We start from the raw sequence: 24,499 nt of genomic DNA on the forward strand, positions 1-24,499 counted from the left end.
TCTGCATAAATACTGGGGGATCATTTCCACCCCTTTCAGTCCATACTTCATATTCTGAGCACACTGGAGAACCTGAGTCTGACAGTCAAAGACAGGATTTTCTGGGGTGTCTGAAGGAGCTAGGCTGTAGCTACTACTGACCATTCACAAGTGGGGAGGATGAACACCTAACTGACCTGGAAATCTCAAACAAGACATTGTATTCCAATGAACTCATTTCCTTCTCGAGAATTTTGAGAGTTTGTGAAGAAAATTGACTGCAGGGTTGAGAACAGGGCCTAAGCTCTCAGTCCTTGTTGGACTTTTGGGTATGGCAAAATTGCAAGGGCTACCCCCATTCCTGGGTACAATTCAGTAAAGATCCAGCTGACTGGTTCCAGGGAAACAACCATGTTTCACACCAGACCAGCAGAATGGTGAAAAACTCATCGTATGATTTTGTTGGTTCGAGGAAAAGCAATGCTAACAGGACTCCTGTCATTTCAGTCCTTTTCATAAATTAAACAGTAAATGAGACTAGCAAATGTATAAGCAATTAACAGCAGAAGTAAATTGTCCTAGATGAACCTTACCCTCTTTCTCTAATAAAGCATGATGCTAGGTAATTATTCAGTATAGAAGCATGAGCTATAGCCTACTCAAGTCATGTTATTACAAACATCCATTTAGTAACAAATATGGTACTGTTTATTAACAAATATGCTGCTACAGGGGGATTTGTGGAAGGCAGAAACAGCATGATGGCTTACAGGAGTCTTCATATATATATATATATATGTATGTATGTATGTATGTATATGAGAATTTTATCCTATTCTGTAGGATCAGTAAGAGCAGTAGCACCCAGGATACAGGAATATGTTGCAATTTACTTTTAAAAATACTTTTTCGTGACAATGGGAATATGTAATAAACTGAGAAATTGAATTAAAAAGAAGTAACTAGGAAAATTAGTAGGATTTTTTTTTTAGCAAGTATATTTAGCTCATAGAAGCAAACTGAAATCTATTGCCACAGAATGTTATAGAGACAAAAGCATAAGTAATCTTTAAAAGGTAATAGAAAGTACCATGGAAGACAAAGTTCATTGGAGCCTGTCAAATATAAAAATGTAAATTAAACCAATAGACCACAAAATGACTAGTGTCTAGAAGTTATAAAGGGAAAGAAAGTGGGGAAGGGGGAGAAAGAATCAAAGGAAGAAGGCTACTGGACACTGTAAAGGACAAGATATTTGACTAGAAGAACATTTAATCATATTTTGTATGCTGTTATATGCATGTGTAAGTGAGATAACTACACACATAAATTGCAATCAGGATTTGTGCATGCAGATATCTGATATTTACAGAAATGCAGTACCTACCCAAAGGGAAAAAAGTAAAAAAAAAAAAACAAACCAGCACACATTCACCTAACGATTAAAAGTATTTTCAAATAACACTTTGTTATTCTTCTAATTCCTCCTAACTCTGTGATTTCTACAATTAATTTATCAGAAGAGTATTTACAGGCATCCTATGTTGGTTGTAGACCAACATAATAAATTGCAAGCTTAGAATTTAATTTATTACTTGGATGAGTGACATCCTGTAAAAACCTCAGCACTGTAGGAAAGCTATTTATTATTCAGTGGATGGCAGTGAAGTTTCATACAGTGTAAGTATGGCCAGCATTTAGGCCATAAATTTTACCATAAATTGAAAAATACATTTCTGTCCCCTCTTTTCCCTGGAAAACCTGCTGAACGGTGACTGAAGCCAAATCTATTTTTTCAGTCATATACTTCCTTCGTCCCTCTGCCCTCTAAGTATACCTCAAAAGAAATATGTTTTCCTCTGCCAACAGCTCAGGTCTAATGATAGGCATGAAATGTATTGGGAGCCCAACAGAATACTCAAGTGATTATCTTGAATTTACTTGAAATGAACATTAGTATGATAGCAGAGCAGTCAAATCTGCTGTTCGCTCCACTTTACTCTTGAACCATCCTCATAAAACTGAAGATGTAAATGATGACATAAAGCGACAAAAGACTAATACCTCCACATCAGTCTCCCAATGTTCTCCAGTATGTATCCTCATGCCTATTCTGCCATATTCAGAGTCAACAGTCCTGTAATGAGTACCATCAAAACAGGGTTTGCAACACTTAGAAACCTGTTGTCACATCAGGCACTTCACTTGCCACAGATAGTAAAGACATCAATAAAATGATGAGGAAAACACCAATGTACAGACTCAGCAAACCTGCAAACAAGTCACAAGGATGAATATTTTTCACTCACCCTAGCCCCAGCAGCTGGCATACACTGTCTGAAATCTGTTCATTCCAGTCATCTGCACATGCCAGGTGCCACGTTTTCCCAATCCTGGCCTGTACCAGCCCTTCAGTGCTTAGAGAACTATTAAGCAATCTCACTGTAGACCAAAATGGACAGAATCATTTGAGATAGGTGGTAAGCCACATCTTCCCCATCCCAAGCAAACAGAAATGTAGTATAAACAGAATGATTATTGCTGGCGAAGAACAAAACAAGTTAGAATTCATTACAGCAGGAATAAACCCAGCATATCCAGGATGTTTTGTTCCCACAGGAAGGAAACATTATTGTTATCTCCTTCTATATTTCTGCCACAGGAGAATTTCATACCCTGTATTTTGCAAATGTCTTATGAATAGACAATAAACCGTACATTTTCCATCAACTCTAACCAATGCTTTTTCTCAGCATTATGTAATTTCCAAATTCTCTGTGAAGCTTTAGCTACACGATGCTCAGTAACACTGATAGGAAATAAGGTTAAAATGAGAGATGACAGACAAAGTTGGATTTTCCACTTTCAATTACCGTGAGATTTTCACTGCTCTCATTGCAGCTTTAGTTAAAACACACACACAAACAATAAAAGCTCCCTGAAAAATAATCTTTCTATAAAAGTTCTTCCCCAAACTAAATATTCAGAACAAAAATTCGAAACTCATTAAGTATTTGTTGATAAATCTTATGCTATTGGCATAGAGACTAAGGAAGTTGGACCATAAGGTTTAAGCAGGTCAGCCAAATCCCATATATGTCTCAGGAGCTACAGCTGCATTTCAGGCAGATGACAGTTATTGCCAGCATGAAGTAGGGCGAAACATACAATCCATTTGAAATTTACTGGTTATCAAAACATTTTAAAAAAAAAAATCTTACATTGTCCAGAAAACCTTTTTCCACAGAAAAGTAAAGCTTACCCATGGTAGTTAAAAATAATTTAAAAAAAAAGTAAAATAAAGAATGCCTCTTTGAAACCCAGAAAACCCAGAGTGCATGAATGAAAGAAGTGATATACAATGATTAATTAATGGTAAATTTATGTAATGAGAAATTTTCAAGCAGTCTTGAAAAAATCTCAGAATTGCTTGCACTGCAGGATTTCTCCACATTACTTTTGACCCCTCTCTTCTAATTGGACTTTAATTCCTTTTCCTTTCTCCTCATCAGATCCATGTTCTTCTCCAAATACATTGTTGGTATAGAATAAGAGAGTCATTGAGCACTCACTCGACAACTGCCTAATTCAAATGTCATACATTTTAGAATTCTGCAAAGGAAGAGGTATCCTATGCCTTTGCAGTCCCAGGGAAGTTTGAGAAGTTGGAGTATTTGAAAATGAACATTTGTTCAGTTCAAATTGCCACTTCTGATAAGAAACTGAAATTGGTTTCAGGAAAATGAGCAAGACTTTGGACACTGAAAAGACTCAATGTGACGATGCCTAATTGAATTTTCATTTTATTTTAAGACTTAGATTGATTTAGCCAACATTTGGATTAAATGGGTTCTTGGAAACGATTCTCCCAGTCCCTTAATGTGAGGTAATTTGTTGTGAAGTAACAGACAATCTATGGCAAAATAAATCTTTGGGAAAATGTACATCATGTTAATGTAGGTAATGGTTACCTTGTTCAGATCTTTAGCAACGATTGGAAAAAGCCATTCAAGCCCTCTTTGCTTTTGAAGAACCTGAAGTGAATTTTATTCTGTGCGTGTTAAAGGAAGAAAATGTTTGCAACAAAATAGCTAGTTGCACTAATGCAAAGAGTGAATCTGTGCCTTTGGACATATATATACATATATTTATATATGCCATGTATACAAGTATATACGCAAGTAAAAGATGTTGAAATCAATAAGAATTGTCAGCACACATCCAAGAACATATCTGATTCCTAGCAGTCCTCTTTAGCACAAAGAAAATGATGTAGTGAGCTTAAAAATCCACTTTTAGTTCTTCTCTTACTGTTCCATAATAGATTGTCAGAACAGCACTTTGTCAGAAACAGCAATTTAATTTCTGTGCTAAGGCCCAACATGATTTTAACATCAGTTTTATGTTTAAATTATTGTTTAGAGAATGCTGTTTCCATGTTATGTGAAATATAGACATGTACACCTACATTTTGGAAAGAATCATTTTACCAGAGGACTAAGCAATATAGCTATTGGTGTCCTTGTAGCAACATCCACGTCCACTAGGAGCAATGTATGCCGCTTTTGCAGCTGTGCCGTCCCTTGACTCTATAGCAATGCCTCCACAAGATGCAGTCTAGGCAGGCTGGAGGGTGCCACATGCTGCAGTTTGGCTTCACACCCACAAGACTATCTGGGAATTTGCATCAAGAAGACTCTTATTCTCTACCCTACATGGCAGAATTTATACTACTGTGAAACTCAAATTAATTACAGCAAAAAGTGATAGAATTTGGGAATACAAAATGGATGCAGAAGGGAATGTAATGTTTCATTTAATTTTGAGGCTGTTATAAGCAGCCCTAGTTTTAAGCACAGAGGAATTTCTTACCTTTTGCAGAGATCTTCACCAGTTTACGTACACTATCCCAGAAGAGTAACTTTGTTTCCTTGGCCCTAACAAACTCAATGAGATACTGCTATGAAAACTGGCACAGCCTGCATGCAACTGCAGCAGTTTAAACTAGCGGAGGTTTTGCGGCTGTTTCCCTAGGTAATTCCTACCAATTATGCATGCATTCCTTCTCTTTGTATGAAGGAAACCTTACTGCACTTTGCTTCATCAGAGCCATCTTCACACTGAGGTAGGTTGTCGCAAAGGTTATGCAATGGTATACAGTCCCCACTACCACACTGATGCTCATCAGTTGCACAAGCTCCTGAAGGAAAACAGGAAAGGAAAATGAATCTGTAATTACAAGTAAGGTTGATGTTCACTGGATATCATACAGTTCACCTGAAAGAAAAATAGGTTGGATAGTATGGAGAACCTTTGGTTTTCTTTTCTTTCTGTTCCTATGGATCTCTTTTTAAAAAAAAAATAAAATAAAATTCAGATAAATAGAAGCTAATTAAGAATAAAATCTATGCTATTTTACTTTGCAGTTTCTGCTATATTTAGCACTGCTCAGTTACTAGTGTTCTGTTACACGTAATAAACTTTGGAGGGATGAGAAAAGTCAAACTTTGATCAAATCCTGTCAGAAGTGGCTAATGATTTTCAGATGTTCAGTACCTTCACAAAAGTTTAGAAACCTTAAAGTATGTCAGGTCAAACATACAAGTAAAAAGGCACTGAAAGCCAAGAAAGGTTTTGAAACCTGTCTGGGAGGAAAGGTGGAAGAGATAAAACTAACAAATGAATGAGGAAAACATTCACAAAAGTAGGATTAAGCTACTTCAGTATCAGTTATGTAACAAAAGCAGATCAGATAGAAAGTATATATAAAGCTGTAATTCTTTCTATGGCTAAAGTGTTATTTCTAATGGCATGATTCTATGTATGTACAGAAAATACACAGTCATAAATTCTATTGAAAAAGTGTTTATTTTCTTTATTTTACTTTCCTGGACTTACTGACTGAAACATTTAATTATCTAACAGTCCTATTTAAAGCAAGATATTTCCCTTTGTAATATTAATATAAAATGATGCATTCAGCAGTCAGTATGGCCTGTTGTACAATATGGAAGCAAAAGAATATAGTTTATAAAAGGCCTAAAACAGATTTTCACACATTCAATGGCCATTACTGATGCCAGATTTTCCATAGAACTTGGTTCTCACTTAGGTTTTTTATTATATTGCATACTGCCAAAAAGTATTTATTTTCAAATTATGCTTCCTTCCCAAAACCTCAGTATTTCATGGAAAAATAAAAAGAAAAATCTGCTTGTCTTGTGAATTTATTTATTGACAATCCTTTTATCCTTGGGCCTGCATGCTAATGAAACAGTCTCTGTCCTTTGGCTGCAAAGATCATGAATAAGCATAATTCTTCTGCAAATGGAACCTTTTAAATATATTTAACCAGAATTGGCAATGGCCACTTTAAGAACTCTACCTTTCTAAGCTTAATTTTTATTTTAAAAGAAAATATGGGCAAAGCTAGCTCAGCAAAGGTAAACCAGGTAAAAAAAAGCTTAGTGTTTTTGGACTGAACAAATGTGATAGAGAAGGCAGAACAAGAAGTAGCAAAATGGTCATATGTTCATACAAACCTACCTCTCAGTCTTGCACAATGGGACTAGAGTGGATTTTACAAAGGTAAATCAATTAAGATTTTTTTAAAGATTAAGAAAATTATTATTACTGTTGATCTATAGAAATGTTGCAGCTAGCTAAACATGCTAGCAGACACTTGTATAATAATAATAAAATAAAAATAAATTAAAAAAGTGTAGATTCTCGTTGACTTTCTGGTACTTCACACATCTCCGAATACATACTGCTTTTTCTTTCTCTTTTCTCTGCTGTCAGACTTGCACAGAAGTAATAACAAATCCTCTAATTAATTCTGTCAAGATTTGGCTTAGAGTTAGAGTAAGTATTTGTCCTGGTAAGCATATTGCTGTTCCATGTACTTTAGCATTTGGCTGCATTTTCCATGTTTTTGGAGAGCTGATTGCTGAATTACTTATATGAGTGACAAGTCTAATTGCAGTCCCCAACAAAATCAAAAGTCTTTCAGAGAGGGACTGGCTGGGACCAGAAAAACTGCTGTCCAAATATTTAAAAGACTAACTCTTCCCAGATCCTTCAAATGCTAAGGATCAAATTTTTAAAGATGCAGGAAGGACCATATTGCAAATATTAGTCAGTTACCATATACATTTTTCTCTTCTAGTGGACGTAAAAATAATAAATATTTTACAAATGCATTTAAACACGCAGCAATGACACCCTCAAATGAGTCACAAAATGGTGTTCTTTTCTGGGCCTTGTATAGGGGATAGACTATATTTGCATTCTTAATATTTGAATAGTTTTTGGTCAAAATACTGAGTCAATTTTTCACATAATATCACAAAGATCTGCAGATGACACAGACATTGGTCCAGTTACACTAAAGCAACAAAAATGTCACTTTTCATGCTAGAAATCATAAAGTACCGATGGGTAACTGTTCTTTAACTTCATATTTCTGTTGATCAAGGGCTAAGTCACCTTCTACTCTCCACTTTTTCTCAACTGTATTTGACCAGTGGCATAATCTCTTAAATACAAGGGTTCATATGCTTACCTAGATGGTAGCCAGTAGTAAAGTTTGCAAGAAATCCCTTCTTCGTTACAGACTTGTCCGTAAGAAAGATTACTGTCATTTGGTTTGTTGTAGAGAAGACATCTGGCAATGGGTCTTCTCCTGTATAGACAGCTGTTATCCAGGAGAACATGAATGCATTTAAGCTATTTTGGTTTTAAGCATTTCAAAATGTTTTGAGTTCAAAAGCAAATCATACTACCACATGAATACAGTTATTCCCCCAAACCTAACTGCTATCAGACTACAATGATAAAAGCTCAACCCCGTTTGACATATCAGTATAGGAAGATAAGGTTCAACTAAGAGATTACACTTCTGTTTGTCCACTTACATGAGAAGTCTTATTTATCAAGAAGTGAATTTTGTTTGGACTGCAAAGAAAGTTGAGTGTGTGCAAACATTTGGGAAATGTGATGTAACATACGGTATGCTTTCTCAAGTATTCACCCTAATTGCTGAGACACAAAAATGTGAGGAAATGTAGAATGAAATTAGAGAATTATTTTCCTTTATATTATATCTATCAGTTTGCTCCAGCCCTCTGATTACATTCATTTTAGTACCCAATGCTGTTACTTGCCCAAAAGTAAGGAATTTGGTCCTCTGCCATCTCTGACTTCAACAACATCATTAATATTTTCCAGATCAAAAACCTGAAAATGAAGTTGAATGTTTTTGCCCTTTTCAGCATTTAAGTACCACACACCTAGAAAATAATAACATGAACAGAAAAATCACCTTTTCAGTTGTTACATTTACTGTGTTATTTCATGTTGAAGGATTTTTGGAAAAAAAAAAATCTCTTCTAAACTATTAAGAAACACCCAAGACATTTAGAAGTCTAAATCTTATCTTTAAAAGCCTCTTATTTTGACAAGATCCATAATTCAATTGACTCTCATTCTCTAAAACACTTCTGAAAACTGGATTTAGGCTCCTAATACATATACACCTTCACTTTTTAACCATTCATGACAACTATGAGTTTTCCTGAAGTAGCAAAGTTAATTTTTTGTAACTGTGAAAATGTGACAGTCATAATCTTGTCAGTTAAGACTTATTTGATAGAAAGATAATGTCTGTATTCAGTCACAAAAGCCTGTCTTTGAGGTTCAATGTATTTTTAGAGAAGAAGTATTTGATTCTGTTTTGCCTGTGCTTTATCTTATTTAATCTACATAATTTTGGATACTATGAAAATCTTGTAAAGAAAGTAAAAAAAACAACCATTTTTTAATCTGTACATAGAATGAAAAGTATTTTCTCACTAGCAGGAATATTACCTAGCCAGTTGTGAAAGCAATAGCTGGAAATGAAAGCCATATCTCAAGTGGGACAGAAACATAAACTTACAAATCTTGTGATTAGCATCTTAACGCAATTCTCTAGTTAAAGGTGAAGTAATAAATAATTAAAATGTAATTAAGAAGTAATGACATAGTTCTCTTCCTTGCTTCATCCATCAATAACACATAGTGGACCACTTTGAAACATTTCCACTTTTGCCAGCTGTACCTTAATCTAAACCAAGTAACATCAGTAGAATAATGTCTGTTCACTAGGATGTCAAGAAACATTCAATAATGAGAGGATCCCTTGAAAAATGCATACACACATTCTTTTTCCCTAGAAAAGGTTAACTATTTAACAGAATAGATTATGATATTAGCCTGGCAAATACATTGATGTGTAATGGTAAAATGGGGACTTGAAGCACCTTGTCTGCTGTTGCATTGACATAAAGATAGTTGACATAATAGTCATGATGGAATCGGCTTGCCTGAACTTATTCCAAGGGATTATGCTTGTCTTCATCCCTTTTTAATCAACTGATTAATATGATTCCTTAGCTTCTGCTAAGTGCCATATAGACCTCAGTTAAAAGATCGCTTAGAACTTTTTTGCTTGACAGCATCTGACTTGGGAAAGCAGATTTAGTATCTTTACTTTTATATGGCTAAAGTTTTCCTGAAGACTCAAGAAGAATCACTTACAATAAGCTTGATTAGGATAATTGTTTGGAAAGTTTTCAGAGCTGAATGTACTGTTTGGCTCCCAGAGTTCAACTGGCCCTCCACAGTCAGCTGAAAAATAAAACATTTCAAAACCATAATTAACATGTTGTCTTACTTTTGCAATCCATTGTAACAAAGATAATTCAGAAAGTAGTTTTATGAAAAGTATATTCAAGCTAACTTCATCACTGTAAGGGTTCAGTTATGGTACCATTGATAAAAAGATTGAACAATGAGTTGTGAGAAGCCAATACTCCAGTAAGGACACAGAGCATTGAGAGAAACAAGGTAAGAAATTCACTGTCATTAGTTACAGTGTCTAAGTCAGACCTGCTGACCCACAGAATCGATACCATGGTGTTATCTACAGCTATAGTTCATACATTGCTGTTTGTGAAGTGCTGGTACCCAGCTGCAAGACTGTACGTCTATATTCATGATGATGCTATGAGAAGTCTTCCCCATCTTGTTCGGAGAAGGACACCATCTGCCCTTCGTTATGTGATTATTGGTCTGCAAGTTGTGCATGACAGAAAATATGAAGAAAAGAATGTGATACAGTCAGATGTATAATTTACTAGTACATTAATATAAAAGCTAGAAAACATCAAAGAAATAGAGGAGAGCCCTCCTCCAATATAATAATTTATGCACTTATCTTGTAAGCCTTGTTTATTATGTTATTGATCTTCTTGCAGCATTAGCAGATACTCAAGTATAAAGCCCATTTTGTCATCTAGCAAATAAACTTTATAGCAAAAAAACCCTTATACTGTTATTTTTGTTTCATCAGGACCCTAAAAACCTTTACAGTTAAACCTTATAAATGGTGAAAGTAGCCATTTCCTTTTTTCTTGAAACAACAGCTCGAATAAGTAAGGTCTTTATCATAAATATGTATATGCACTTATATATAAAAATGGGTAAAAAAATATTTAAAAGCAAATATTGTAGATATGTACGCACACATATACATGCACCCACACACATAGACATAGCTAACTCTGTATATTCAATATTCTCTTTTAATATTTTGTTTAGATTTTATTTACATCCAAAATATGCCAGTTTCATAATCCGAAACATTACTTCATATTGAGAAATATTATTTATTTTCATTTCAGCTGTACCTTCAGAAAGAACTTTGGTGTTTTCCCACTTCAGTTGTTCACAATTTATTAAAAAATAAACAGCGTTCTTCCACCTGCTTCAGGAAATAGAAGTTAAGGCAGAAGAAATCTACCCTTTTTATTTTGTTTTGTTGTTTTATTAATCGATTTTTTTTTTTTTTTAACTTTCAGATTTTGGCTAAACTTTAACACTCCCCTTCACCACCCTTATGTCTCAAATTTTGTGTTTCAATATGTCTGTCAGTACCATGTACTCTGTGCCACTGGGTTGGGGACTGCATAACCTAAAAGTCCTACTGAGTTTGCCTGTTGAATCCCACTGGAAGGAAGCTCCACTAAATACAAGAAAGATTTGAACTTTCTCACGACAGCCATCTTACAGAACTTTCTGTTTCACCAAATCACTCCTGGCAAGAAAAGCCAGTCTCTCTGAAAGGAAAAGAAACTGTTGGCAATCACAGACCAGCTAACAAGTATATTATGTTTCAGCTATATGGCTCACAATGTTGACTTCCTTCTGTAAATACCATTAACAACAAATAAACATTACACTGGCCTTTTTTTATGAAACATTACTGCACATACAAACAGACAGACAACTATTGTAAAGCTGGGTGGAGAATATATGATTCTTAACGAGTATCATCTGATGATATGAACAGAGCAAAACCAACATTCTTAATAGCCAAACAGGGACAACTTATGATGAAATCTGATCTGGTGTTGACTACATGTAAGTCACATTAGTAACAATCTTTCTCTTGCATGGAAAAATGATAGAAGTAATCGATTTCACTCGTGTCTGGAAAAAATGTTGTAACAATTTGCAGTGATCTTTAAACACAAATTTATATGGAGTTACTCATATGACTGTCACTCGTTAGAGAACATAATAGCAATCAGCACCAATAATCTTGGTCCTTTCATTGAGCGTAATTGACAATTTTCTTAACACTGTAGAAAATTATATATGACCTATTTTTACAAAAATGCCTCTGTGCTTTGGCCAAAATTTTAATTCATATTGACATACACATCTTAAGTGTGGAATCTACACTGTTTCCACACTGTTGTTTGTATTAAAAGACAGGTTATAAATGAATATGAAGATGAAAGCAATCTTTGTTTTAGATGAAAGTGTAAGCTGACAGTCTTGTGAAAAAGACAAAGGCAAGTCCTACTTCCATATCCCATCACCAAAAATTTTTTTGGACTTTTCAGTGAGCTTTTATGGCACTGTGAATGGTGCCAGTGCCTCTTACTGAAGCTCTAAGTCTAGCAAAAGAAATTGGCTCAGCTCAGATTCTTTCATCTCTTGTTTATAGACACGACATTTGTAGTGAAACCATTAGTGTTAGTAAGCTTATACCATATCCATCAAAGTAATTTCATACTTCTTTGAAGATGATTGATAACATTCACATTTTTCAGCAGGTTACAGATAACGTATATGTAGCATGCCTCAAGAAAGTTATGCAAATAAGTTAGTTTTTCCCCAGCAACAGCTTAGACTGAGCTTTTGTATCATATTGCAGGACAGTATGGATCATCTCTAATCTGTTTCATAAGGAGTTATATGTCACATGATCTCTTAATTATTTTGAATATTAAAACTTTATCACCATTACTTGGGTAGAAATCTATAGTCTGAATGACACTTCCTTGGTGTTTTGACATCAGCACTCGGCTACAATTTACCACAGGGTTGTTCTACAACTAATCATTAGACTGACGCTAACTTGTGAGGTGTGTTTACCCACAGCACCTGAAAGACAGCTGGTGGTGGCAAACGTCAGCACCTCTCCACACTGTTACTTTAATGAAAACTGCAAATTCCGAAACCCACTTTGTTAAATTATGACTGAAATGAAAATTTATTAAATTTTATTAAAATTTAATGTTGCTGACAGATACATCTGATTGAACTTTACCTCCCTGTGTCTCAGGATTGAGCCCTAAAACTGAATTTCGCTCTTATATTCAGAAGGTTTTGTTTTCTTACCTGTCTTGATGCAGTAGATTTAGAGGTGATAGATTTGACAGAATAATATTAGTACACAGTGCTTCGACATGAGCACAATGCAAACAGTTTTTTCTATTATTTTAATCTTAGGCTATTTTTATTTACTATATGCTGTCCAGAGAGCAACTAGTTGTGCTTTGTAAAAGGCAGTAAATCTAATAAGAGACAGTCCTGGAACATACTCACTGTTTGTTTTAATGATTGGAAGCCATCTGTAATTAGGTCTTTTTCAGAAATCTCCTTTTTTTCCAAAAAGTTCATGTTTCTTTCACAGTAAATTAAAAAGCCCTATCAGATCTTTTAATGATTTTTACACAAGTTCTGTTCATATTTGTACCAGTTTTTGCTTTGAATGTGTGTAGACCTGGTTAAGATTATATACAATATTTCTTTTTTTATATATACATTTGCCAGATTTATAATGATGGCTGCAGGTTTTGGTTTTTTTTTTTTTTTTTTAATTTTTCTCAGTCAGAGTCTTCTAACTAGCTCTTGTGAAACTATAATGTTTTGAGGAAGCTTAAATCTCTGTGCTTTTCTTTGAAAGACTGCAATATGATGGGTCTGGATCAAGCTGTCTGGAGAAGTGCATATGTGCTATAGGTAGTGACATTCCATGTTTCGGTAACTTCTACCTGACTTGGAGAAAATGGTAAAAATGTGCAAATAAAAGCCAACCCTCCTCCAGTTTCCCATGAACCTGGGATTCAGAAGACGTGCCAAGAAGGCAGTGAGATGAAATGAAATGAGATGAGGTCCCATCAAACAGGAAAAAAGCAAGCACTTACTCATCACTGCTGCCTTACCACAAAGAGTAGAGTTAGTGCTGTGGTTTGAACTCAGATGGTAGGCAATTGCCACATGGCTAGTTGTTTAGTCCCCCCCCTCCCCTCCCTGGTGAAATAGAGGAGGGGCAAAAGAAGAAATTTGTAGACTGAATAAAAAAAAATATTTTCTAATAGCAACAAAACCAACAGTAACAAAAGTAAGTCCAAAACAGGTAAAATGCAGCCATGGCTTACTGAGCACGGCAACAGGTATGAAGCCCACCGCCCCCCAGTAGCGATCCAACCGCACCAGAAAATCCCAGCATGTCGACCCAGAAAACCAAAAACAGCACGAGAGAGCACACTTCTGCCTATATACTGAGCATGACATCACATGACGTGGAATACTCCAATGATCAATCCGGACCCAGCCCTCTAGCTGTGCTCTCTCTCAGTCCAAGGAAATTTAACTATCCTGGCTGAAACCAGGACAGTTAGCAAAGGTAAAATTCAAGAAATCAGGCTTAGGTTTTGACACATTCCACAATTTATGCAAATATTGAAGCCTCTTATTAGATCAGGGAGTGACAAAAGTCCTCTGGTTGGTTTTTTTTTTTGTCCACTCAGTCCCTTTGAAACCAGAACTGCTGTCTTTCTGTCTTTTCTGCTTCCCTATTTAAAATCTTTTCAAAGCAAAAGTTGCTTTCTTATTCCTTTTTAATGTATTCAGATACAGTAGGAATAACAATGCGACTAAATGAATATTGAAAAGCATTCATTCATTGTGAGCCTTATTCCAGATAATACCTCCATTTTGAGTATTAGACACTCACATAGATCATGCTCCATTCTTAAAGTATTCTAGCACTATTATAGATTCACTCCCCTAAATATGGGAGTTTTCAGTGTGCAGGTGTTCTCAGAGCTTGGTGAATTTTTACTATTGATACCTCTAGTGATATTATTATATGACTTTGCTCATTCTCTTATTCCCCTGCTACACTGCTTATAATTTTAAATATAGAGGTTATAATCTTCTTTTTCTTCTTCATTCCCCTTCAGTGGCTTCCTGGAAGCTTTACTAATTAAAGCTTTTAGAGACAAATTCTGAATTGTTTAATTATCCTCCACTCTTCAAGTTTTGGAAGATACTGTACTAATCTGTTGCTATCGATGGAGTCACGGGCAGGGAACGTAATCCCTAGTATGTTATCCTGAAGATAATTTTGTAATGTTGAAGGGAGATTTTAATAAAAATGCAAGTTGAAAATTCTGAATCACTTATACACAAATACAGTCATAGGAAATGGCAGTCAACTGTAATTTAATGTTTACTTACTAGGAACTGAAGGAACAGTAGTAACAGTTGGAATCACAGTTGGCTCTACGTAAATACTTTCATTACACTTTCCCTTTGTCAAGCCAATGTCATCCAAGGCAATATCACTGGGACCACGCTTTTTAAAGGCATCAAAAATAACCTGAAGTTCATGAAGAAAAATGAGAATTTTATCATTTATTGAAACATTCTTCAGCTTTCTATGCTGAACCATTCTGTCTTCTTTCTTGAATACTTTTAGCTCCATTGTAATACACACTGGTGCTACACTCAGAGAAAGGCATCAGGGATGAGACAGGATTCTTCACAAAACAAAACGGCACTATGCAAACTGAGTGGATCATTCTAAGGAATGCAGGAATTTCTTCGTATAAATGATGAACATGACTAAAAACTATTCAGTAACTTTACTTTTTATATATAAATACATATAACTTTAAAAATGCAAATTCTTTATCACTCATCAGTCCAAACTTCTTGTGATCTAATAACATATCTCCATGAAAATATGAAATGAATCTGATTTCTTTGTTATTGTGCTTTAATATCCATATATTTAAAGTAAAGGAATTTGTGCTGGTGAAATACAGCTAGGTATAGCACTCGTCCCGAGATCGTAGAACACACATTTGCTAGAAATCTGATGCAGCCAGGTCACAGATGCATTTACTTCCTCAGATGGTAAATGCATCTTTCTGTCAGTGCTTTTGCATCAGTCAAAACTATTATAGCAGGACAAGCCATCCCAAATATCTATAAAATGAAATTATTTTCAATAGAGAGTTACTGAAGGAATTTTCTAGCATAAGTCTCCTCCTTTTGTTTACAAATAAGTCAGTTTTTAACCATGTGGTGCCAAATACATTTCCCTCTGGAACACACATTCAGTGAATTATTCTGTAACTAATTAGTGAAAATGCTGCTTCAGAATCTGAAATTATTTAATTAAAATCTTCTGATGGCTAAGTGATTCATATCACTGTCAAGATTTTCAACTCTGCATCAGATTTTGATAGACTTTGAACACCCTTGTTTTGTGGAAAGCTCTCTTTCATGATAGCTTGTATGTCCCCTGACAGTGTTCAGGTTTTCTGTTTTCTACTATAATAATACTTTAAATTCCAGAGTAGGGAAAGGGGAGGATGACAATTCAAATGGGGACTCCAGTCTTCTGCATGCTAACATTTATTTGTTGGTATGCATTAGTAAATAGTACTAGATATTATCTTTAGAGCTGTGGATCATTGAGTTCATTTGGCAGAAAACTCTGACATCAGCTTAGCAAAAATAAATTTTGAAATGAACTAGCAGTTTAACAAACCTTAAAATCAGATGTTTCATTTAAAGTTACTTGTCCATAATTCCAGTTGTTTCCATAGTTTCCTTCTTTCTGGAAAATGATTTTTTCCAAACCATGCTCATTACTTATGCTAACTCTTAAACGGTAAACATTAGTACCGTACATGAAATACCTAGAGGGGGAAGAGCAATTTTGGTATTATTAGAACAAACTGAAATTAAATGAAAAAAATTCAAGCTTTTCATTTTTTAAAAAGTTTTATGGAATTAGGACTAGCTTGCAGTGAGCATGAAGGTAAAATGAATTGTATGCTTAGATTACACCTGGAAGATTACTTGGTAGTTTGCCGTATTTTCTTCAGAGGCTTAGTTAAACTTCATGACCAAAAACATTTCAGGGATTCTTAATATCATTTCTGTATAGAAATGAATATTGGATGCAGGGTGAAACAGAAAATTCCTTGAAGTTAACTGCAAGAATCAAACCTATAAAGGAGTCAAAGTTTCACGCCTGGGGTTGAGACTGATCATGGAAATCCAAACAGAAGCAAGCTTGTATTGCTGGCACACTGATTTGGATTAATATTATATATGAAAGCAAGCTATTTGGTTTTATTCTTAAACAAAGTATATGTTTAGGATTTATGTAAGAATACCAAAAGCTTAGACAAGATGAATCTGAAGAGACCAAAGGCAAACTCAGAATCCGGACTCTGTCTTCTCCGAATCCAAGTCCTATGGGTGTTGAAATATAAAATCCTGAAAGATAATGAACACATTTTAGTCAGTATAGAACTTCTGTGTTGTTTTGTTGTTGTGGGTTGTTTTTTGGGTTTTTGGGGTTTTTTTGGTTTTTTTTATTTTTAATGAGAGCTTTTACATTAAAAATAATACCAATATCAACCACAAATAGCAATGCATGTCTTGGAAGATTCCTAACACAATAAATTTGAATGATTATCAGTAAACAACATACAAAAATGAGCTTTTAAGTTTCTTGGACACTTCTCATAACTAGACGTGAAATGGGAAACTAGTCCTTTTGAAGTCAGTGGGAGATCTGCCATTTATTTAGTGAAGGCAATGATTCACCTAAGCAATTTCTACTTAGTTTATAACAACATCTTCCTGTTTGACATTACTTGTGATTTTGCAGAATAATTTCCTAACATTTTTATAATTTTTGTCCACATAATAATGGGAAATATGGGTTGAGGGGGGTGAGAAAATGACTACCTAAATATTTTATAACAAGGGGAAGAATTATACACAAGAAAAACACATTATTTGGGGAAACTGGATTTTAGCTTTTTCTGAGTTAATTCCTTGCAGCTGGGAATTTGGACTTCTTGTTGCCAGATGGCAATATAATGTGGGGCCAGGCTAGAGAGGCACTGTGATTTGTCTCATAAGAAAAGCAAAATTAGGCAGAGTTAAAAGTCCTAAAATAAGATCCTTGCTTTAGTGAAATCATGGCTGTAATCTTAGATTTGATTCTATTTTTCTATCTATAAATCTATCTAATACATATATGTGCAGATATTATATTAATACACTTGACACATATAAATATATCATTTCAATTACATATACTACAATCTGTTATTCATACTTCTAGATTAGCTAGCTTTTTCATTTGGGAGGTTAAAATCTGAAAATTAGTCTGAAATCTGAATCAGACATTTCATTTCCTGTGTTGAGTTAGAAAGCATGCATTAAAATATACATTGTGTCTAGCTTTTAACAAAATGAACAGAGCATTCTTTTTCAGAAAATGTCTTCATATAGTCAATGTGACAGTTCTCTGTCTCTGTTTTATCAGTTCTCTGAGCATTCAGAATCAATTGGTGAGGAAGAAGTTCTTTGCTTTTCAAGAGCAACAAAAGCAAAATACCCTGTCTCACTGAATATATGCAAAATCTAGATATTAATGATGCAGTTCACATTTCTACTTCAAATGCAGGTCATAGAAATCTAAATATTCAATATAATAGCAACATTATATATAGCAACATTACATATGTCAGCTTTGATCTAGCACAGTGAAACATAGAGCACCCAAAATAAATAACCATTTTCAAGAGCTAGAAATCACTGCCAAGTGTTTTATTAAAAAATTTTACATCCTTTCATCTGATTTGTATTCTAGGAGTCAAGTGGGAAGATAAAACAGTGTTCTGAAGATTGTTTAGAAAATGTGCATTTACTCAGAGAGATGGAATAATTACTAACCAATAACATGCTGAACAATATTTTTATTTTCCTGGGAGTAAATTCTTCCAGAGTAATTTTCAACTTTTCCAGTTATTTATCACTGAATAAATTCTGTGTAAGTCTTGCATAGAAGACATATAACCATTGCAAAATCTAGATTATCTTAATTAGTTTTATCTGGACTGACAAATCAGCTGAGAGACAGATTGTTTAATTTTCCTGTTGAAGCAGAAAAAAACCTTTTGGAGTCTAATTCTGGGATAAGCATTCATGATACACATTTAAAATCTGATTCCTATCAGTATTGTCTCTTTAATTAAAGCCCACATTTGATATGATCACTCTTCCAATTAAGTTGGTTTGCTTTAACAGTTGGAGTGTTTGTGTTTTGCACATGTTGAAAATTAGTGTGTTTGGTGTGTGATTCTAACTGGGGACACAGGTGCCCTACGTACCCTGCAGGTCAACTTTATGTTAAATCGTGGCAACAACCATGAGGGTGTCACCAGTAGATAGGAATGAAATAGAAGTGATTTCCCTAAAAGGTAACTATGTTTGGTTTTTTCCTTAAGGTAAACATGAAGTTATTTGACCTATAACACTGTTGCATAATAGAAATTCATTTCTCAGATAGGGCACTTTGGCATATTAATAACATTGAAATTTTTTTATACTTCATACTTTAATTGCTTTATATATTCCTTTATTTCTTCTTTTAGCTTTGGTATATTTCCACAAGATGGCAATCAGTAGCATAAAACGTTTTGTCTGGTAGCCCTGACTCACTTTTATGGCAGAAAAAAATTACATCCCAGCAATACTGTTATGAAGAACCCATTGTACAATGGTATAACATAAACTAAATCAATCTTTTCCTTTAATCTTCAAGCAACTTGTATTTGATCTTACCTGACTCGTTGCCAAATGTATGATCAAAATCAGGACCACTCATAAAGGGAAAGGTAGGACCCTGAACTCTCTCCCAGTCTGATTCATCATCTAAATCTTGTATCCAGTAACAAAAGCCATCTTCAAAAGTGCAACTGACTTTCTCATAATCTGTGAATAAGAAACTCTAGTAATTAAAAATAACAGAGACATTAAGTATTTTCTCAGAATTACGTAAGAATGAGTGATAAACAATGTAAATGAGAGAGGGCCCCTTGCATAGCTAACACTAAGGGCCAACCCTGCTCTTTTCCTCTTTCCTTTGCCAAGGCCTGGAGTGCTCCAGTTGAAAGGGCACACCACCAGAGCTGAATGCTCAGAAGATAAGCGCTGTGCTCCATGCACCAAGGATGCCCCTTTCCTTGTCCTTCTCCTTTGATCCTTCTTTGCTCACATGTATTTGCTGCAACATCCTCATCACTTTTCCTCCTATGATATTTTGCTCAGTGGAAGTCCAGGTCAGTGCCCAGCAAGGGCTTCCATATGACAAGAGTTTGCTGGAACTCTGGATGCTTCCTGCAGCATATTCTTTCCCAGTCACATACCCTATTCACATCCTGCTCAAGATTTAGCAGCTGGAGAAGCCTTTACTTTTCCAACCTGCATCTAATTTTTTTCCCAACTACTAAAGAATATGAATGCATGAGTCATATTGCGGAATTTTGTTGTCACTGTAGATTTACTGCATCTGGGCTTTTTCCAATGCCTATTTAACTGAAATAGGTATCTTCCTGAATGCTAGTTTTGCCATTTAAGACTACCACTTGTGACAATGAGTTAGGACCAGAAACTGGAGAGGAGGTTCTGTCAGGCAATCACAGAATAATGATTAGTATCAATGTTTCAACAGTGTTCATTAGTGAACACACTGGCTGAAAAGAATCTGATGGACACCTTGACAAGCTTGAGAGCTGGGCCTGTGCAAACATCATGAAACTCAACAAGGTCAAGTGCAAGGTCCTGCACATGGGTCAGGGCAATTCCATGCACAAATATAGACTGGGTAATGAGTAGATTGAGAGCAGCCCTGCGGAGAAGGACTTTGAGGTATTAGTGGATGGAAGACTGACTATGAGCCAGCAATGTGCTCTCACAGCCCAGAAAGACAGGCATATCCTGGGCTGCATCAAGAGAAGCATGACTAGCAGGCTGTGGGAGGTGATTTTTCCCGCTCTACTCTGCTCTCATGACAGTGCACCTGCAGTGCTGTGCCCAGATCTGATGCCCCCAGTATAAGAAGGACATGGCCCTGCTCGAGTGGGTCCAAAGGAGGCCACAAAGATGATCAGGGGCTGGAGCACCTCCCCTATGAGGACAGGATAAGAGAGTTGGGGTTGTTCAGCCTGGAGAAGGGAAGGCTCCAGGGAAAGCCTTCCAGTACTGAAAGGGGGCTGCAGGAAAGATGGGGAGGGACTCTTTGTCAGGAAGTGTAATGATAGGATGAGGGACAATGGTTTAAAACTGAAAGAGGGTAGATTTAGTTTAGATATAAGGAAGAAATTATTTACTGTGAGGGTGGTGAGAAACTGGCACAGGTTGCCCAGAGAAGCTGTGGCTGCCCCCTCCCTGGCAGTGTTCAAGGCCAGGTTGGACGGGGCTTTGAGCAACCTGGGCTAGTGGAAGGTATCCCTGCCTGTGGTAGGGATCTTTAAGATCTCTTCCAACCCAAGCCATTCTATGATTCCATGATGATTCTATAATATGGAATCTATTTAAGTAGATTAACTTTTTAAGGCATCAGCCTACTGGTAGATACAGGCCTTTAAACTTGTGGACAGTCTTAGTCAAATCAATGACTTGATCTTTAAAACAGTATGAAATGTCTCGAAGTGGATCTAGTTAGTAGACTGAGGCCAGAAAATACTGCTTCCCTTTACATCTGCATTTTGTCAAACCAAAAATATAATTTCACCAGACTTTCAGGATAACAAACACACACACACACAAAGAACACTTACTGTTTAGTTCATTTGCATTAAATGTAGTGTACGTTGCATTAAAGCCATTGTAATTTTCAGAATAATCAGATATAAACTGTGCTGTAGCCTCATGAGAAAAAATGTAAATTGTCTCAGGATTAGTCCCTGATAGAGAAGCTGAGAACAAATAAAAAAAAATATAATCAGAGCGAAAACAATCCCATGCACATTAAAATCCCCAGTGCTGTCACAAAAATACAGTGAATTATTTTTTTGAGACTTAAAGAATGCTTTCCCTCTTGTACTCATGATCCTGCCAACAATAGCTTCAAAACCCTGAAGGCATTTAGTTGTTTGGCTGCCATGTATCCCATCTCTCATATCCATCAATATGGATATCAGCTAGTGGAGAAACATCTCTTATAGTACACATATTCAACACCATAATCTTCATATCCATGATTATTATACTGCAAATGTTCTCAAGATTTAGATATGGACTCTGAAACTCTAGAATTACAGTACTGATTACATATGTTTGTCATATATACTTACTCTCATAGTTTAATCATTAGCATATACACTTATAAATATTCGAAGAGCAAGGAAACTGTGAAATTACATAGGAATTTCATTTTATGATGTATTCATGAAAGCACATAGCACAGGAACAACTGCAGTGTTCCAAGTAGAGACTGGACAGAGTGTTAGATAACCTTAACTAGGCTCCCTTTTCCATGAAAGGTTGGACCAGGTCTTTCAAGGTCCTTTCCAACCTGGGTAGTTCAATGATTCTATGGTACAGTGAATCAAAATTTTGACTTTAAATTCTAAATTAATTTAAATTTGCTCATATATATTCCATATGAATGAAATTTAAGTATTGATACCAGTCATCCTACAGTAAAACAGTTGCTCCTCCATCTAAAGCTGATATGATGCCAGGCAACAACAGTTAGACTAGTGACTAGAAAATCCTGAATTCCTCACTGTTCTGTGAAAGCTTTTGCCTCCACTCTTTCTCTTCTGAAGTCCTTGCCCAATTTTGCACAGAGAAACTTTGCTTTTCTGAGGAGCAGCTATTTACTTACTTGTAATGCTGTATATTTGAAAGAGTGCCATATTATTAAGGAAAGACAACGGGCATAATCATTCACATTTTTTAATTTTATGTGCATTATTTTCCTTCCTCCTTCTCACATTCTTTTACTTACTGAGGTGGAGAGTCTTAATCTGGAAATGTCTCGTAGTCCCTCTTTCCTCTGCATTTGGTTATTTCTAATAACTGGAAATCTACCCCTCAAACTGCAAAGTTTTAGGCAACGCACTGAAGGACAGGCTTTAACATTGTCTTTATGTTTTTGTGGCATCACTGGTCAACCCCACAGCAGTCCTTAAATCCATGGAAGTTAATGGCTGCAGAGAATATTATTGAAGCAATCTCTCATATCTAAATTGAAAATCCAAAGTGTGGTAAAATTCAAAGCACTACTGAAAGGGTAGAATTTGTCCATTCTTTATTTTTTGAGTATTTTACTATTTCTCATTCCCATTCTTGCCCTGCTTCCAAAAATAGGATAAATAATAATATCTCTTTCTGATTTATCTCTACTTATTTATCTTCAAGTACATGTATTTAATATCTTAATGAATTCAGCTGGATAGATCTTGTGAAACATGGGCAAAATCCCAGTTTTCCAGAATAGAATCTAGAGACAGAGGTAAGGTATCATCAATATTTCAAGGTCTGAGGAAAGAAATGTCATACTTGTAATGAATTTCAGGGAGTATCGTAGTACTTCTCCCAGCAGTTTCAGTTTATGTTACTGTATGTGATGTTACAGGATCTTCTGACAACATACTTCCAGTGAAACATGGACCCCATAGGACCATGGCTCTGGTTAAGTTATCAAGATTGTTGAATAAGATCTTTAAAAAAAAGTAGATATTTCTTAGTATATTAGGGAAGCATTTCTCTGGTCACTTCATAAGAGTAGATATGTGTATCAAGATGAATTGTCTAACAGGGTACCTTTACACAGATGCATTCTTCCACTTAAACATATGCATACAATTTTTTTCACTTAAATATGCTTATTTTACTACTTAAATTATATTAATGGAAAAGTAATATTAGCTGAAAAATAACCTTACCTCTTAAAATCTTGTTTTGTCCTATACCTTCAAAAATATTCAATATGTCCCCATACAGTTGTGTAGCAAAAGAACTGAAGTTCAGTTTAATTGATAATCCTTGCGGCACTCTAAGATACAAGAGAAAAGTAATCCTCAGAACTGAAATTCATGTTCTAGCAATCTTTTTTGATCATAGTAAATTCATCGTATGCTTGAATGATGTTAAATTCAGAAATGATGTGAAATTACATTAATAAAGATTATTAGTCAAGATGACCTCTTTGCCTAACTTCCAGTTTATAAAATTATCAAAGGAATAGGGCATTAAACTTTGTAACAGTACAAGTAAGCCTTTACTAAGTATACATATATATTTAATCTCCATCTCATTAATTTACAATTACTTTTTAATACATGTTACTAATAGATAACATCTCACTGCCCAGGTAGAATTCCTCAAGTCAGAGAAAAGGTATCATGGTATCAGTAAGACTATCAAGGTATCAAAATCGGTCTCCCAAAAGTCCAGAAGAATGCCTCTCATGACAAAACCAGGATTTGTATGAAGATTTGAGGATCTCAAACCCACTGTTTGAGAATATGTTATCAAACCTAACTATCACCCAGTAAGTTTAATAACTAAAGTATAAAAAATGTTGGGGTTTATTTTGCTGCAGTTATGTTCTTTCAGTAATCTATATTTAAATAGTTTTCCCATTGCCTTTCCACTAAACATATATGGTAGTCCAAATTCTAAAACTCTACTGTCACAATCAGCTTAAATTCCTGTATCATTATGTGTTGTTTTCTGGAATTGAGAGACCCAATGAAGATAGGTTTTCAACAGCAACCTGCTGGTGCTTATCAGTACCAATTAGTAGAGAAGCATTAAGTAAATGTTTTAATATTTGCATTTGCTTTGGTTTTTGTTATGTATTTCTCCATAGGAAAAAAAAAAATCCTTGTTTTGAAAAGAGTAAAAAATATAGCTGAAAGGTAATCTTTCAGGAAGATAATCTTTCGGGGAAATACTGAGCATGCTGATCTTACTTTTCAAAAGAGAGGAAATTACAGCTTCATTTGGGGAGGCGATTAATGGGATGAAAATGTAAAAACCTTTCCTAAAGGTAATGGAGAAATCTTTC

The 24,499-nt window shown here is 35.3% G+C and overlaps 1 protein-coding gene across 1 annotated transcript in view; it reads right to left on the reverse strand.

Moving 5' to 3' along the window:
• Positions 1 to 24,499, reverse strand: part of TMPRSS15 (transmembrane serine protease 15) — a 57,374-nt gene that overhangs the window by 12,619 nt on the left and 20,256 nt on the right. Inside the window, exons 11-21 of the mRNA XM_074900782.1 lie at positions 23,373 to 23,482; positions 21,258 to 21,395; positions 19,261 to 19,410; positions 16,794 to 16,896; positions 16,160 to 16,310; positions 14,839 to 14,980; positions 9,559 to 9,648; positions 8,145 to 8,270; positions 7,544 to 7,675; positions 5,069 to 5,179; positions 2,289 to 2,421 (exon numbers count right to left, since the gene is read on the reverse strand). Coding sequence (XP_074756883.1) covers positions 2,289 to 2,421; positions 5,069 to 5,179; positions 7,544 to 7,675; positions 8,145 to 8,270; positions 9,559 to 9,648; positions 14,839 to 14,980; positions 16,160 to 16,310; positions 16,794 to 16,896; positions 19,261 to 19,410; positions 21,258 to 21,395; positions 23,373 to 23,482 — 1,386 coding nt within the window. The remainder of the gene's footprint in view (positions 1 to 2,288; positions 2,422 to 5,068; positions 5,180 to 7,543; positions 7,676 to 8,144; positions 8,271 to 9,558; positions 9,649 to 14,838; positions 14,981 to 16,159; positions 16,311 to 16,793; positions 16,897 to 19,260; positions 19,411 to 21,257; positions 21,396 to 23,372; positions 23,483 to 24,499) is intronic.

This window comes from Athene noctua, chromosome 1, assembly GCF_965140245.1.
Source record: "Athene noctua chromosome 1, bAthNoc1.hap1.1, whole genome shotgun sequence".
NCBI lineage: Eukaryota > Metazoa > Chordata > Aves > Strigiformes > Strigidae > Athene > Athene noctua.